General features: G+C 47.0%; 1 protein-coding gene across 1 annotated transcript in view; it reads left to right on the plus strand.

The window, feature by feature from the left end:
* The window catches only part of LOC140731110 (laminin subunit gamma-3-like), a 130,551-nt gene that overhangs the window by 71,172 nt on the left and 42,521 nt on the right, over window positions 1-16,858 (plus strand). Inside the window, exons 6-8 of the mRNA XM_073052404.1 lie at window positions 942-1,059; window positions 13,468-13,566; window positions 16,358-16,494. Of these exons, the coding sequence (XP_072908505.1) occupies window positions 942-1,059; window positions 13,468-13,566; window positions 16,358-16,494 (354 nt within the window). The remainder of the gene's footprint in view (window positions 1-941; window positions 1,060-13,467; window positions 13,567-16,357; window positions 16,495-16,858) is intronic.

Consider the following 16,858-nt stretch of genomic DNA (forward strand, 5'->3'; position numbering starts at 1 on the left):
GGGGATGTGGAGTGTCACACTGAGGAGGAGTGGGGAGATGTGGAGTGTCACACTGAGGGGGAGTGGGGATGTGGGGTGTCACACTGAGGAGGAGTGAGGGGATGTGGAGTGTCACACTGAGGGAGTGAGGGGATGTGGGGTGTCACACTGAGGGAGTGGGGGGGTGTGGAGTGTCACACTGAGGAGGAGTGGGGATGTGGAGTGTCACACTGAGGGAGTGGGGGGGTGTGGGGTGTCACACTGAGGGAGTGGGGGATGTGGAGTGTCACACTGAGGGAGTGAGGGGATGTGGGGTGTCACACTGAGGAGGAGTGAGGGGATGTGGAGTGTCACACTGAGGGAGTGAGGGGATGTGGGGTGTCACACTGAGGGAGTGGGGGGGTGTGGAGTGTCACACTGAGGAGGAGTGGGGATGTGGAGTGTCACACTGAGGGAGTGGGGGGGTGTGGGGTGTCACACTGAGGGAGTGGGGGATGTGGAGTGTCACACTGAGGGAGTGGGGGGGTGTGGAGTGTCACACTGAGGGAGTGGGGGGTGTGGAGTGTCACACTGAGGAGGAGTGAGGGGTTGTGGGGTGTCACACTGAGGGGGAGTGGGGATGTGGAGTGTCACACTGAGGGGGAGTGGGGGATGTGGAGTGTCACACTGAGGTAGTGGGGGGATGTGGAGTGTCACACTGAGGAGGAGTGAGGGGTTGTGGGGTGTCACACTGAGGGAGTGGGTGGATGTGGAGTGTCACACTGAGGGGATTTGGTTGGGTATGATGTGTCTCTGTGAGAGGTAGTGGGGGACGAGGATTGACCCGGTGAAGAATGTCCCCGTTTCCCCCTGTGTTATGGGGAGATGGTTTCTGAGGTATCAATCATTGGGCCTGACTTTGACTGTCACTGCAGCAGTGAAGGTCCCTCACGTTTTGAAGGGTTTTCTCCTCGTACCAACAGGGTCACTCAGTTTGCAGTGTGACCGCAATGGAAACTGCACCTGCAAAGCAACCGTCATGGGAAGGAAATGTGACCAGTGCCTGCCGGGGTTTCACTCGCTGTCCGAGGGAGGATGCAGGTAACGGGGCTGTGGGAGGCACGTTGTGATCTTGGAAATAGGTATCCCTGTACACACAGTCCAGCACGTGTCTGTGCTTTCCCTTCGTCCTAGCCCACCACTGCCCTCTTACCCTGTGCCTCTCTTCCAAACAACGCCCCTCACTCTGAAAGTACTCCTGTACCGAGCCTAACTTTTCTATTCCCATTTTATTTTCAGGCAGTACATTCCAGATTCTCACAAGCTGCCCTTTACTCAGATTTCTTTATAGTGTGTCTCCGAATTACCAACTCCTCTACCTGATTTTACTTATGATCCTGAATGTCTTATTTAAACTTTGGCTCAACTTTCCTGCGGGAAGATCAATCCCTGCTTTCCCAAACACCTCCTGTACCTGTGAGAGTGTACCATGCAGAACTCCAGTTGAGACCTGAGGGGTATCTGTTTGGTATCACGTCCTGTATGAAGTCAGGGATCCCAGATGCTCACGTGTGGGTCACAGCACTCCACCATGCCCCAGCTTGGTCCTGAGCCCAATTAATCCCACAGGTAAGGGCGGTCAAATCCTTAACCAATGTCTAATTGCAGGCCTTCTATCCATTGCAACCATGCGTAATTCTGAGTTCAAAGCCCAGTCTAAGTGTTTTCTGACGTGACTGCGGATTGTCACCGGCTGTTTTTGGTCAACAGGTTCGTACTTTTGTTGGAATTTTCCAGGTCTGACTGTTTCAACTTGCGCCCTTTCCCAGAGCAGTTGGTTTGTGTTTCTGTAATCCACCCTGCCCACCGGTCCTGTTAACGACCATATACTGAGAGGACTCTCCAGCCCTACAAACTTCACCATTTTTGTTGCTCCCACTGCCAATGGTTGAGTGTCCAGATTTCATGCCACTCCCCGCCGCAACTTCTGCCGTCCCCAGTCATCAAACACCCTCTCTTCTGAGGTTTTCCCTTTGGCCACCCATATTTCTGCCGCAAGAAACACGGTTTCTTTTTTTTTTGGTGTCTGATCAATCCCGTCCATTACACTTTGGCCTTGCGAGCAGGGTACAGGAAAGTCTGGTGGTGGCCAAGCAAGTCGAGCGACCCCGCAGCCGAGACTTATTCGGTCCCCGGGTGGACGGATAAGTCTGCAAGTTTCGGATGGCTGGCTAACGTTGTGTGTAAATGGGATCCTCCCGGGTGTTGGGAGAAGACCCACTTGCTGATGTTAAGCTTTCCTGTGCAACATCACAACGCCTTCAGCATATAGCTTTTCCCCCTGAGAGGGGTCCTGTGCCTCAGGTGGCGCAGCGTGCGCCGCTTCATTTAAAAGTGTTCTGGGAAGTAGGGTGGATCTGTGCGACTGCGTTGCGACAGTCAGATGCTGAGATCGCTGGGCTGACTGAGGAAAAATCACGGGTGCAACGTGAGCTGGACCTTTTGAGCTCTGAGAACGCTATTTTGAATGAAACCGCCGGCGCAGCGCAAGAACGCGCTGGGCGCACCCAAGTTAAACAATTGCCGTGGCGTGTAGATTGGCTGACATAATGCAAAAGCGATGGGTCCGGAGCTCCGATCTGTGGCCCTGCGGGACCTTCGGGGCCTGGGATGGGGATACCTGGAATCGAGACGCGCCGCCTCAGAGTTGTACAAGTTCGAGAGGAACGCCGGAATGCTGATGAACAAAATCAGCTCCGGCGGCTGTCTCTATCACCGCTGAGACCGCCATTCTTAACTGCACCGTCAACGAGTTTAGCCCAAAGGCAGAGCCAGCGGCCAGGGGAATACTTGTCCAACCTTCCAACCTTTAAAATGTGAATTAATTGAGTCAGTTGGGTTCGCTAACAATGGACCCATTGGTCTTGGCTGAGGTGCGGACTGGTCAGGCTGGCGGAGCTGTGGGCAGTGGTTATACAACCTGTGTGTGCTCGCTACCCTGCCTCTTTGGGTTGGGGTGTGTCTCCTCGTCCCTAGAACTCCCTGCCCCAGGCTACTTCACGTCTTCGGGATATGGCAACAATATCTGGCACTGGCCCTGAGGATGTCACCTTTTCCCTTGGTCTGCGCACCCCATTGATGTAATGGGGACCATCAAGGTGGAGAGGTGTCGTTATGTCTCTGTTAGCGCCGTCTGAGGCTCTTGTCACATTACTGTGGCCGACGTGAGAAGAACCCCGTGCAGGGTCAACCCACGGAAGGCTGCTGGACCAGACAACATCCCTGATAGAGTGCTCAGAGGATGTGCAGACCAGCTAGCAGATGTTCTCACTGACATCTTCAACATCTCCCTGAGCAGCGCCACCGTTCCAATGTGCTTCAAGGCCGCCACCATCGTCCCCGTGCCGAAGAAGTCTTCAGTGTCCTACCTCAATGACTACCGTCCCATTGCACTCACATCCATCATCATGAAGTGTTTCGAGAGGCTCGTCATGAGGCAAAGAGCACTAAATTTCTTGGTGTTTACCTGACGGAGAATCTCACCTGGTCCCTCAACACCAGCTCCATAGCAAAGAAAGCCCAGCAGCATCTCTACTTTCTGCGAAGGCTAAGGAAAGTCCATCTGCCACCCCCCATCCTCATCACATTCTACAGAGGATGTATTGAGAGCATCCTGAGCAGCTGCATCACTGCCTGGTTTGGAAATTGCACCGTCTCGGATCACAAGACCCTGCAGCGGATAGTGAGGTCAGCTGAGAAGATCATCGGGGTCTCTGTTCCCGCCATCACGGACATTTACACTACACACTGCATCCACAAAGGAAACAGCATTATGAAGGACCCCATGCACCCCTCTTACAATCTCTTCTCCCTCCTGCCGTCTGGGAAAAGGCTCCGAAGCATTCGGGCTCTCACGGCCAGACTATGTAACAGTTTCTTCCCCCAAGCTATCAGACTCCACAATATCCAGAGCCTGGACTGACACCTTGCCCTATTGTCCTGTTTATTATTTATTGTAATGCCTTCACTGTTTTTGTGCACTTTATGCAGTCCAGTGTAGGTCTGTAGTCTAGTGTAGCTTTCTCTGTGTTGTTTTTTTACGTAGTTCAGTATAGTTTTTGTACTGTTTCATGTAGCACCATGGTCCTGAAAAACGTTGTCTCATTTTTACTATGCACTGTACCAGCAGTTATGGTCAAAATGACAATAAAAGTGACTTGACTTGACTTGTGCAGAGACTAGCAGTTCTATTTGGCTCAACTTGGGTCAGATGTAGATTTGGAACGGGTGCAGGTTAAGGCTGCTTTTAAATCCTGGCAGCAGCAGGGGTATTCCGAGCGCATGACGAATGGAGGTAGGAATGCCCCAAAGCAGCCGATGGCTGTGCCCCAGCAGTCGGTATCAAAGTCTCATCTCATGTTTCTGTCCCTGCTAAGGAAACAATTTGAGAGTGTACCTGTTGGTGTTCTTTATGTGTTACACCATGAGCATTGTCACCCAGGTGGGTTGTGCGGTATTCGCAAGCCCAGACAAAGGGACCGGCCCCCCACATCGGACTGTAATGTAAATCCCCAAAAGCAGCACCGACCCTGGGCGGGTTACTCAGGCCGTCGTCTATGGGTTATGGCCATGGGAGCGGGTCTGCCGCTGTTGCTATGGCAACCCAGCGTCCCGGAGGGAGGCCTGAGGCCGTATGTACCTGTCCCCCTTTGTTGGTCACACGGCAGGAAGCAGCAGCGAAACACCCTGGTGGACACGGAGGCCGAGGTTACCTCATGGCATGAGAATCGGATCTATTATATGCAGGGAAGCGGGAGTGTATTCAGAATCAGATTTAATATCACCGATCAGTTTCACTATGGGCGAGGGTGCTCGTCCATCTGTCCCCGAGCTCATCTCCCAGGTACCTGAAAGCATTTTGGGATTTTTTTTGTTAACGGGTCTATATCATACCACCCTTTAGCTAGTTTGCTTTTGGTATTAGGACAGTGTCTATTCTGGTTGGAAAGGCAAAGAAGGAAGCTGCCTTTATACCCTCGCCGAAGCAAATAGTAACTGCCAAACAAAATCGTACCCCGGGAGGGCAAAAGGAAATCGATGAGACAGTCGAGTCCCTTTAAGACCCGTGGGTTCTTCGTCCCCTTTTAATAGCCCTGTTTGGCCATTTGGGGAACCCGGTGGTTCAAGGCGCATGGTCATTGATTATCGCCAGTTATATCTGGTTGCCCCTCCGCTGGCCACAGCTGTTCCAGATGTTGTGACCCTGATTGAGGACCTTTCAAGTTGGACTGACAGTTACTATGTTGTTATTGATTTGGCTAATGCTTTATTCTCCAATCCTATGGCCGAGCAGTCCCAAGATCAGTTTGTATTTACACGGAGGGGCCTTCAGTACACTTTGACAAGAATATGGCCAGCGTCCAACGATGCCACAGCGTGGTGTCGCGGAATTTGCGTGGTTGAGTCCCATTCCCCCAGTGTTAAAGTGAATCACTATATAGATGATGTGCTCTCGCGGAGATCCTCGAACAGGAGGCTTCTGAAGCTCTTAATATTTTGATTGATCACATGCGATCGAGGGGATAGGAAATTAACCCCAATAAAGTACAGGGGTGCGACTGTTGGGTTTTCTGGGAACACAATGGACTAAGGGCGATCTGATAATTCCCGATAACGTCAGAAATAAAATCCTAGCCATAGCTCCCGCTACGACAAACTAAGGAGCCAGCGCTTTGTTGACCTTTTGGGAAACTGGCGGCGCCACATACTCGGTTTGACTGGCCCTGCGCTGTGACCAGAAAGAAATTTAGTTTTGTATGGGGCCCCGAGCAACAGTCAGCTTCTGAGGCTGCGAGGCCTTACCTATGTCTCACCATCGAGAGGGCCTTCCCTTTGAACTGCGAGTTTCTGTCAAAGATGGCGTGACTGTCTGAAGCCTGGGACAGAAGTGTGGTGCAAAGAATATGCCTCTGGGTTTCTGGCCCCGAAAGGTTCCTGATGCTGCCGCCAGATATACGGCGTTTGGGAAACGACTTCTTGCCTGCCTCCGGGCTTCAGTAGAGACAGAAACACAGAAATCTCTCATTTCCCCCGCCCTGACCTTCCTATTATGCGATGGGTTCTCTCCGATATGCTCAAGTATAAGCTAGGGCGTGCACAACACGGATCAGTCGTCAACTGGAAGCAGTATTTTTCTGAATGAGCATCAAAGGGACCGGACGGAATTAGTGAAACACGTGAATTGGTGACTGAGTCCCGTCACAGGCTGTGTCACCGAAGCCTGACGGCTCAGCGATGTGGAAGAATTGTTATTGTTGTGGAGAGGCTGCTGCCCCTAACCCTCTCACCCAACAAGTTCTGAGGAAGGGAGGCTCTGGTGGGTCGAGTCAATAGCAGAGCTTGTAGCAGTACAGACTGTCACTGTGCATGAAAGCGAAAGAAGAGGAGGTCCCACTGGCAGTCTCTTTGCCCACGGGTGCTTCCTCTGTACGTTTTGGTCCGGGGTGGAAGGTGTTCGGCCACGCTTTACTCCCGCACTTCTCAACTACGGGCACCTAGTGCAGAAGGGGGCGGATCATGAGGGGGAATTGGTACTGCGCTTGGCCAAGATTACCATTCACGGGGTCTAGGCGGCGGAAGGTGGAGGGCGCTGCCCGGGCCGACTGCCTGCCCCTTTTCCAAGGATACGGTGGTGCCCGGCTGTCCTTGGAGAGGGAGCACGCGGTTCCAATGGGCACACTGGGGGACTTCCGGGAGCGGTGCCCATCCTGGACTGAATGGACCGGTATATTTTAATCTGAGTGTACTCACCGTCTTGTAAATACGGAATATCTGTATCTTGTGTATGTGTGATGTAAATACAGTTTATAGTTTCGTGAAAAAAAAAACTTATACAGTATAAAATAAGCTTATACCGATTCTTGGGCTGTTTCTAATGGACTTGCTCTCTGGTTGTCCCGATGGACCCAAGAGTTTGATACTGTTATGGGACATCCCTTATGGGGAGCGGAGTTATGGGGGGACATTTGGAAATGATCATTGCGTGTTACTATTACAGTTTACCATGTCAGCGCCCATTTGAAAGATGATTCGCCAATGACAAGATTTAACAACATTGCCGACAAACCCACGTGTGCTGACGTGGTGACGTCTAGCCCCAGCCTCGAATACAGTTATTGCCACTTGCTCGGTGGGCCCATGAATCTTCTGGTCATTTGGGGGTACCGTGTAGAGGACTGGGTGATTATTCCTTCCCACTGGTATAGCCAATAGGGAAATGCTCGGAGTGGGCGTGTTCCTGCTCAGATTTGGCAATGAGATTGTGTTGGTCCTCTCCCTTCCTTTACAGCGGCGATTCCAGTACCTGCTCGCTATGGTGGACACTTATTCTGGTCATGTGATGTCGATCCCTACTGTTAAAGCTAATCAGGATGGTGCCCTTTGGGGATTAGAACATTTTGTTTCCTGCATGCGGCGATTCCTCTGAAATTCAATCCGATAATGATTAGCACTTTCCGGGTTCCAGGGTACGAGCGTGGGCTATCTGTAATGGTGAAGGGTCTCGGCCCGAAACGCCGACTCTTTACTCGTTACCATAGATGCTGCCTGGCCCGCTGAGTCCCTCCAGCATTTTGTGGGTATTACTTTGATTTCCAGCATCTGCAGATTTTCTCTTGTTGTGATTCGACTCCCTTCTTGTTAATGACAGAACAATCTATTCCCTTTGTTCCCGATGCCACAGCGGAACGGGCTGATTAGGAGCCAAATCAGTTCTGCAAGGGGGGTAAAGTGGCTTGTGACATAACGTCTTCCTCTCCATTGAAGGGTGAGATTATTGCCAACAGGCGATGGTACGAGGACAAATTTATCCGTCCTGTGTATGTGGATAGGGGTACATTGACTCCGGGATTGAAAACATGTCTAATCATCTCACTCCTTGTTCTGTTTTAATGCTTGACTTGTGTTTTGTTGGATTTCTGCTGAGACCCGACAAGCCACTTGTGATTTGTGAAAATGATATAACTGTTTCGTGAAAAATGTATGCTAACCAGTCCTAATGAAGGGTCTCTGTCCGAAACATCGACTGTTTATTCATTTCCATCGATGCTGCCCGACCTGCTGAGTTCCTCCAGCGTTTGTGTGTGTGTGTGTGTGTGTGTGTGTGTGTGTGTGTGTGTGTGTGTGTGTGTGTGTGTGTGTGTGTGTGTGTGTGTGTGTGTGTGTGTGTGTGTGTTGCTTTGGATTTCCAGCATCTGCAGATTTTCTTGTAACTGCTCTAATTGGGGGCTGACAGGTGTGGAAAAATGTTGTAAACCAAGAGTTGATGGCCAAATACGACTTTTTACTGTGGAAGAAGTAAATTGCCAAATTGGTTATAATCTGACTGGTGCAACCCTGATCAAACTTACTCATTCGGTTTTTTTTTGTTTTAAAAATTTTTTTAAATTAGTTTTTCAAAACATTTTACAAAATTAAAAACCCCAAATCCCAATGAGGAGCATTAATACAGTGCAAGATTAAGCATACAATAACAATATGCTACAAAGGAAGAGAATTTAACAAAAAAGCACCTAAATTAAAGACAAGTGAGCTTAGTGTCCTCCCCAAGCCCCACAACACAAGAAAAAAACAACAACAACTCCAGACCAACCACCACACAATATAGAGAGTATAAGTCAGGACAGTCAAACTCCCAGACTGTGAATACACTTAGCAACAGAGGATAATAATGCCTACTACCAGAAAAAAAAGGGAGCTGAAAGCAAGGGACCGAAAAGAAGAGAAAAAAAAAGAAAAAAAAAACCCTAGTCAAGAGGAAGGTTATGAAAGTACTCGATGAAAGGTCCCCAGACCTTATGGAACTTTAGATCCGAATTAAGAACTGAATAATGAATTTTTTCGAGGTCCAAGCAGGCCATAATGTCGTTAAGCCATTGCGCATGAGTGGGCGGGGCAACATCTCTCCATCTAAGGAGGATCAAGCGTCTTGCCAGGAGAGAGGCAAAGGATAGTATTCGGCATTTGGTCGGACCCAGACATAAATGTGTCTCGCCCCAAAAACCGAACAGAGCAATTAAGGGTATTCATTCGGTTTTAATTGTCAACACGATGTTGTTAACGCCCCTTAAGGATGAGGAAATTATTTTAATATGAATGTTGAGGTTATCTGTATAGTTTTTTTGTATTTTAATAATTGTGATAATATTAGTTTTCTATCATCCAAGGGATATTAATATTTAGCCTTCATTTTAAGCAGTAGAGTTCTGTGCACCTTTGGCTTGTTCAGACATTCAAAGGGGCCGGATATGTAGTGGTGTATTAAATTAAACGCTCGGTTTTTTCAGTGTCCAATGTTTCACCATAAGACATGGGAACAGAATTAGGCCATTTCATCATGGCTGATCCCAGATTCAATTCAACATACACCTGCACTCTCACCATATCCCTTGATGCCCCAACCGATCAGGAAACTATCAACTTCCACCTTGAATATGCCCACAGACTTGGCCTCCAGTACAATCTGTGGCAGAGCATTCCACAGATTCACCATTCTTTGGCTAAAAAAATTCCTTCTTACAGTATTTCTGTTCTAAAAGTTCACACCTCAGTTTTGAGTCTGTACCTTCTAGTTCTGGACACCCCCACCAGAGGAAACATCCTCTCCACATCCACCTTATCTAGTCCTTTCAACATTAAGCAGGCTTCAATGAGATCCCTATGTATTCTTCCAAATTCCAGTGAGTACAGGCCCAAAGCTACCAAACACTCCTCATATATTAACCCCTTCATTGCCAAATCATCCTCGTGAACCTCCTCTGTCTCTTCAACAACACATCTGTTCTGAGATAAGGGGCTCAAAACTGTTGACAATACTCCAAGTGCAGCCTGACTAGTGTCTTATAAAGCTTCAGCATCATCTCCTTGTTTTTATATTCTATTCATCTTAAAATAAATGTCAACATTGCATTTGCCTTCTTTACCAAAGACTCAACCTGTGAATTAAAAGTCTGGGAGTCTTACACGTGGACTCCTACGTCCCTCTGCACCTCCGATATTGAATTTTTCTCCCCATTTAGATAATAGTCTGCACTATTCTTCCTTTTACCAAAATGCATTATTGTACATTTCCCAACACTGCTCCATCTGCCACTTCTTTGCCCATTTTTCCAATTTGTCTAAGTCCTGCTGCAATCGCATTGCTTCCTCAGCACTACCTACCCCTCCACCTACCTTCGTATCATCTGCAAATATTTGCTGTAAAGCCATCAATTCCACTATCTAAGTAAACACAAACAATGTGTAAAGTAGCGGTCCCAATACTGACCCCTGAGGCAGCAACCAGAAGAGGCCCCGTTTATTCCCACTCACTGTCTCCTGCCCGCCAGCCACTCCTCTATCCATGCCAGTATATTTCCTGTAACACCATTGGATGTTCTCTGGTTAAACAGCTTCATATGTGGCACTTTATCAAATGGCTTCTGAAAATCTAAGTGAATGACATCCACTGCTTCTCCTTTGTTCATCCCGCTTGTTACTTCCTCAAAGAATTCCAACAGATTTCATCCCCCAGAGAAGGAAGGATTCAAAGGGGGGAACGGGGCCACAGTGGTTGACAAAGGAAGTCAGAGATTGCATAGCATTAAAAAAAAGGAAGTATGACAGAGCTAAGGTGAGTGGGAGGACAGATGATTGGGAAGTTTTTAAGGAACAACAGAACTTAACTAAAAAGACAATATGGGGAGAAAAAAATGAGGTACGAACGCAAGCTAGCCAGGAATATAAAGGAAGATAGCAAAAGCTTTTTCAGGTATGTGAAGAGAAAGAAGATAGTTAAGAACAATGTTGGGCCCTTGAAGAATGAATTGGGTGAAATTGTTATGGGAAACAGAGAAATGGCAGAAGAATTTAATGAGTACTTTAGATCTGTTTTCACTAAGGAAGACACAAGCAATCTCCCAGATGTATGGATGGGCCAAGGACATAGGGTAACAGAGGAAATGAAACAGATTGACATTCGAAAGGAAACAGTGATGAGAAGACTGATGTGACTGAAGGCTGACAAATCCCCAGGTCCAGATGGTCTGCACCCTAGGGTACTAAAGGAGGTGGCCCTGGAAATTGCGGATGCATTGGTAATCATTTTCCAATGTTCCTTAGATTCAGGATCAGTTCCTGAGGATTGGAGAATGGCTAATGTTATCCCACTTTTTAAGAAAGGAGGAAGGGAGAAAACAGAGAACTATTGACCTGTCAGCCTGACATCGGTGGTGGGAAAGATGCTAGAGTCCATTATTAAGGATGAAATAGTGGCATATCTAGATAGCAGTGATAGGATTGGGCTGAGCCAGCATGGATTTACCAAGGGTAAATCATGCTTGACTAATCTGTTGGAGTTTTTTGAGGATGTAACCAGGAAGTTAGACAAGGGAGATCCAGTGGATGTGGTGTACCTCGATTTTCAGAAGGCATTTGATAAGGTCCCACATAGGAGATTGGTGGGTAAAATCAAAGCTCAGGGCATCGGGGGGGGGGGGGGAAGACATTGACATGGATAGAAAACTGGTTGGCAGATAGAAAGCAAAGGGTGGCGGTGAATGGGTGTTTCTCGGAATGGCAGGTGGTGACTAGTGGGGTGCCACAGGGCTCGGTATTGGGACCACAACTGTTTACCATTTACGTTAACAATTTGGATGAAGGCATAGAAAATAACATCAGCAAATTCGCTGATGATACTAAGCTGGGTGGCAGTGTGACATATGATGAGGATGTTAGGAGAATTCAGGGTGACTTGGATAGGCTGGGTGAGTGGGCAGATACTTGGGAGATGGCGTTTAATGTGAATAAGTGTGAGGTTATCCACTTTGGGAGTAAGAACAGGAAGGCAGATTATTATCTGAACGGTGTAGAGTTGGGTAAGGGAGAAATACAAAGAGATCTCAGAGTCCTTGTTCATCAGTCACTGAAGGTGAATGAGCAAGTGCAGCAGGCAGTGAAGAAGGCTAATGGAATGTTGGCCTTTATTACAAAGGGAATTGAATACAAGAGCAAGGAAATCCTCTTGCATTTGTACAGAGCCCTGGTGAGACCACACCTGGAGTATTGTGTACAGTTTTGGTCTCCAGGGTTAAGGAAGGACATCCTGGCTGTAGAGGAAGTGCAGCGTAGATTCACGAGGTTAATTCCTGGGATGTCTGGACTGTCTTACGCAGAGAGGTTAGAGAGACTGGGCTTGTACACGCTGGAATTAAGGAGATTGAGAGGGGATCTGATTGAAATGTATAAGATTATTAAGGGATTGGACAAGATAGAGGCAGGAAATATGTTCCAGATGCTGGAAGAGTCCAGTACCAGAGGGCATGGTTTGAGAATAAGGGGTAGGTCATTTAGGACAGAGTTAAGGAAAAACTTCTTCTCCCAGAGAGTTGTGGGGGTCTGGAATGCACTGCCTCGAAAGGTAGTGGAGGCCAATTCTCTGGATGCTTTCAAGAAGGAGCTAGATAGGTATCTTATGGATAGGGGAATCAAGGGATATGGGGATAAGGCAGGAACTGGGTATTGATAGTAAATGATCAGCCATGATCTCAAAATGACGGTGCAGGCCCGAAGGGCCGAATGGTCTACTTCTGCGTCTATTGTCTATTGATTTGTCAGGCAAGATTTCCCTTTACAGAAACTGTGCTGACTTTGACTTATGTTATCATTAGTCTTCAAGTACTCTGAAACCTCACCCTTAATAATGGACTCCAACACTTTTCCAACCACTGACGTTAGGCTAACTGGCCTATAATTTCCTTCCTTTTGTCTTCCTCATTCCTTAAAGAGTGGAGTGACAGTTGCAATTTTGCACTGGGCTCCCCTGATGACGCCTACAATCAAGTGGAGACTAAGAATCATGAGTCCTGAAATCTTTCATTCAGTGTAGTTTATCAGCTTTATGATAATAAATTAAGCTTAAGTTGCCTTGTTGTGCTTTTACACTTATTACTATATTTCCTGGACACTCGAATTGGTTTGGGTCCTCTGGGTCTGATCAGCCCAGCCCGTTACAGCCTCCTGCCATCACTTATGCAGTCTGAAGCCTACACCACAGCCTCCTACCAGGAATGTCTCACTGCCATCAAGAGGACAGCATAGAGCCATTTCCATTTCCCTTTGGCTCCAGTGCTTCAGTGCACAGCCATTCCTACCACTGTCAATGTTACAGCCTACGGTTAACACTTTTCCTGCTTTCCACTTCTGTAGTGCAACCTGAAGCCACCAAACCCTTTGAATCACACCTCCATCCCCATTGTTCCCCTTTGCAGATTAAGGCTATTGGTGCCTTTTAAAGCTGGATCCTGTTCATTGGGCTGTCCTGCTCCCCACCCGATGGTATTCAGTTCCACAATAATGTGAGGGCAAAATGCTGGGGAATATTTCAGAGGAGAAAACAACGATCCCCTGTTGTGGTGTTTGTAATAACTGTTTGTAATGGGCTGCACGAGTCAATAAAAACTTGCTTCCTTTCAGACGATGCGCGTGCCACCCTGACGGCAGTGTCGGTGACTGCAGTCCATCCAACGGAGACTGTACCTGCAAAGAGAATGTGGAGGGAGCCCTGTGCCACAGGTCAGTCCGACTGTTGTAAAGCCTCTTCAAAAGGTTGTTCCACTTTATGACTATAGAGTATTTTGTTTTGTGGAACTGTGTTCATTCTGTTAGAATGGCTTTGGAGATTTTTTCCTGTATTTGTTCTCTGTGTTCTTGGTGGATCTCATGTGAGGATTCGTTGCATCCCGTGAAGTTTGGGGAGGAGTGAAGAGCATCTCGTTCTTTTACCACTAGTTATATCCATTCCAAGGCTAATCTATTATTTCATTTGTTTCATTGGTTTTGAGTTAGAGTATCTCATTTATATTATGTTTTAAAGAGTACAGTACATACAATGAGCAACAGGACTGCCACCCCATACATTTTTCCCTGAGGCCGCTAGAAATTGGGGCTGACTTTGAGGTTCCAGTTCTGGGGATAGTGATGGTAAGGTGGCTGATGACTCTGCCTTGGGTGGGCAGGAGTAGAAAGCTGGACAGTGAATGCTGTTACTTTTTCTTCCACTTAGCTGGACTTCCATGGACTCGAGGGTCTTGGTGCCTTTCTGAATGTTCCATTGTGAACAGCCACAGACTAGGGATTCCCAGGAGTCAGTCAGAATATTTTGCAAAGAAGCTTTGAGAAAGTCCTTGAATATCTTCCTCTGTCCACTGGGTAATTTCTTGCCATGACAGAACCTGAGTGTCTGTTTTGGGAAGTCTATTGGCCACACGAATGCTATGGCCTGTCCGTTGGAGTTGGCTGATTGACGCTGGGGATATTGGCTTGATAAGAGGAGCTACATTGGTTTGTTTATCACACCTGTGGATCTGAGAATGGGTTGGTGGATCTCTCCAGTGCTTTGCAATGTCTGCTGTAGGGTAGTCCAAATGTTAGACCACCTAACCTCACTGCTGACTAGCAGACTAGGAAGGGGAAGTTCGAGGAAACACACTCCAGTCCTTATGGAGAGCTCAGTGGTGGAAAGGGTGAGCTTCAAGTTCTTGGGACCTAGCCTGGACCCAACACAGTGATGCAACCATGAAGAAGGCATGCCAGCACCTATACTTTCTTTGAGGAGGTGTCACTGAAGACACTTAACAATTTCTATAGATAAATGGTGGAGAACTTTCTTACATCACAACTTGGTGTGGAGATTCCAATGAACGTGATCATAAGGGGCTGTGGAGAATTATAGCGTCAGCCAGCTCCAACACAGACAAAATCCTTCCCACCATCGAGGACATCTTCAGGATACACTACCTCAGGGAAGTGGAAACCGTCTAAGGAGACCCTTCCAATCCTTAATATTCTCTTTGTGTTACTACCACCAAGGAGGAGGTATAGAACACTGAAGATTCTCACTCAATGAATCAAGAAGAGTTTCTTTCCATCTGCCGTTAGCCCTCTGAACAGTCCGTGAACCCACGGACACTACCCCTTTATTTTCTTGCACTATTTATTTCTGTAATTTATAGCTTTTTTATGTTTTTGTACTACCCTGCGGCTGCAAAACAACAACTTTCACATCACATAAAGTCACTGATGATAAATCTGATTCTGACCATGAACTTTATGTAAAGTTTGAGATCCAGATTTTTGTACATTCTATTCCTCCTGCAGCCAAAAGCTGTGCTGGTGTACAGGTCAATCTACAAGACAGTTGGGAAACTATTCATCTTCCATTGCCTCCGCTCCAGAACTGAGATTACTGACCTGCAGTACTCTGACAGTTTTTGTCTACGCATATGTTCAACGTTGTTTATATGCCCACTGAAGCAAATCAGAATCGGGTTTACTATCACCAGCATGTCATGAAATTAGCTAACTTTGTGGTAGCAGCAAATGCAATACCTACTAATAGAGGAAAAAGACTGCGAATAACAGAAATATATATACATATAAGTAGCACAAAACAATAGAAATAAAAAAGTAGTGAGGTAGTGTTCTGACCTGACGAAGGGTCTCAGCCCGAAATGTTGAAAGTGCTTCTCCTTATCGATGCTGCCTGGCCTGCTGTGTTCCATCTGCATTTTGTGTGTGTTGAGTGAGGTAGTGTTCATGGGTTCAATGTCCATTCAGAAATCAGATGGCAGAGGGGAAGAAGCTGTTCCTGCATAGTTGATTGTGGTCCTTCCTGATGCTACCAATGAGAAGAGAGCATATCCTGGGTGGTGGGGACCCTTAATGATGGACGCCACCTTTTTGAGGTACCACCACTTGAAGATGTCCTGGATACTATGGAGGTTGGTGCCCATGATGGAGATAACTAATTTTACAACTCTCTGGAGCTTAGTACGATCTTGTGCATTTGTATGAAAGAACGTGGCTTGTATTTAAAGTCCGCCAAACAAATATCATCAACATACGTACAACTCTGCCCTCTGGTATTTAAGGTAGAAGGTGAGATCTGGAAACACAGGCACTCCCCTCTCTGGGAACCACTTTCGGGTAAAGTCAGATAACAAGGATGAAATTCACTTCACTTTTCCTTCACACATAGCACCAAATTAATTGTAAACACAACTTCATCCAATGTTAATCATAACTGCAACCCAGTACATTTTCAACCTAAGTCAAGGGTGAGAGTGTACACAACACTGAGATTGATGTTAAAACATGGGTTTGTGTTGCTGGAAGACAATTGTGTTGGTGTTAATGACCACTGTTCTGTTTGCCTGCAACATTTGGGTTTTAATTATCACCTTTATCTTAAACTATTCTGATTTTCTTTTCACCGAGGTGAGTTTAGGCTTTTTACGTTGGGGAAACTTGACTTTGAGATGAAGATTTTTGATGAATTGTAACGATTCTGTTTTGCTTTGTTCAGTTGTAAGTCGGGAACCTTTAACCTCCAACCTCACAACCCTCATGGCTGCATCAGTTGCTTCTGCTATGGACACTCAGTGGCTTGTTCCTCGGCCTTGGAGTTCAGAGAGCATCGAGTAGTGTCCACCTTCAGCCAAGGTACCTTTCATGTTTCACGCAAGGGATATGTTCTCTAACAAGGCGGCAGCTGTGGCTCAGCAGCACTCTGCTCTCTGACATTGGTTTGGCATCATGTCCAAAAGTTTCGTGTTTCTAGATGCATTAGCAGGCATAATAGATATGCCTTCACTGTGAGTTTTGAATCTGAGGTTCAGCTGAGAGGCCATCAATCATTATAGTTACAGTAACTCCTGTAGGATTTGACTATCACTTGGAGTTGTATTGAAAAATGAAGATCAAGGAACTGCAGATGCTGAAAATCAGAAAATAGTGGAAGCACTCAGCAGGTCAGGCAACATCTGTGCAAACTAAAATCAAGTTAGCATTTAACAAGGAAGACCTT

Source organism: Hemitrygon akajei, chromosome 7, assembly GCF_048418815.1.
Source record: "Hemitrygon akajei chromosome 7, sHemAka1.3, whole genome shotgun sequence".
Lineage (NCBI taxonomy): Eukaryota > Metazoa > Chordata > Chondrichthyes > Myliobatiformes > Dasyatidae > Hemitrygon > Hemitrygon akajei.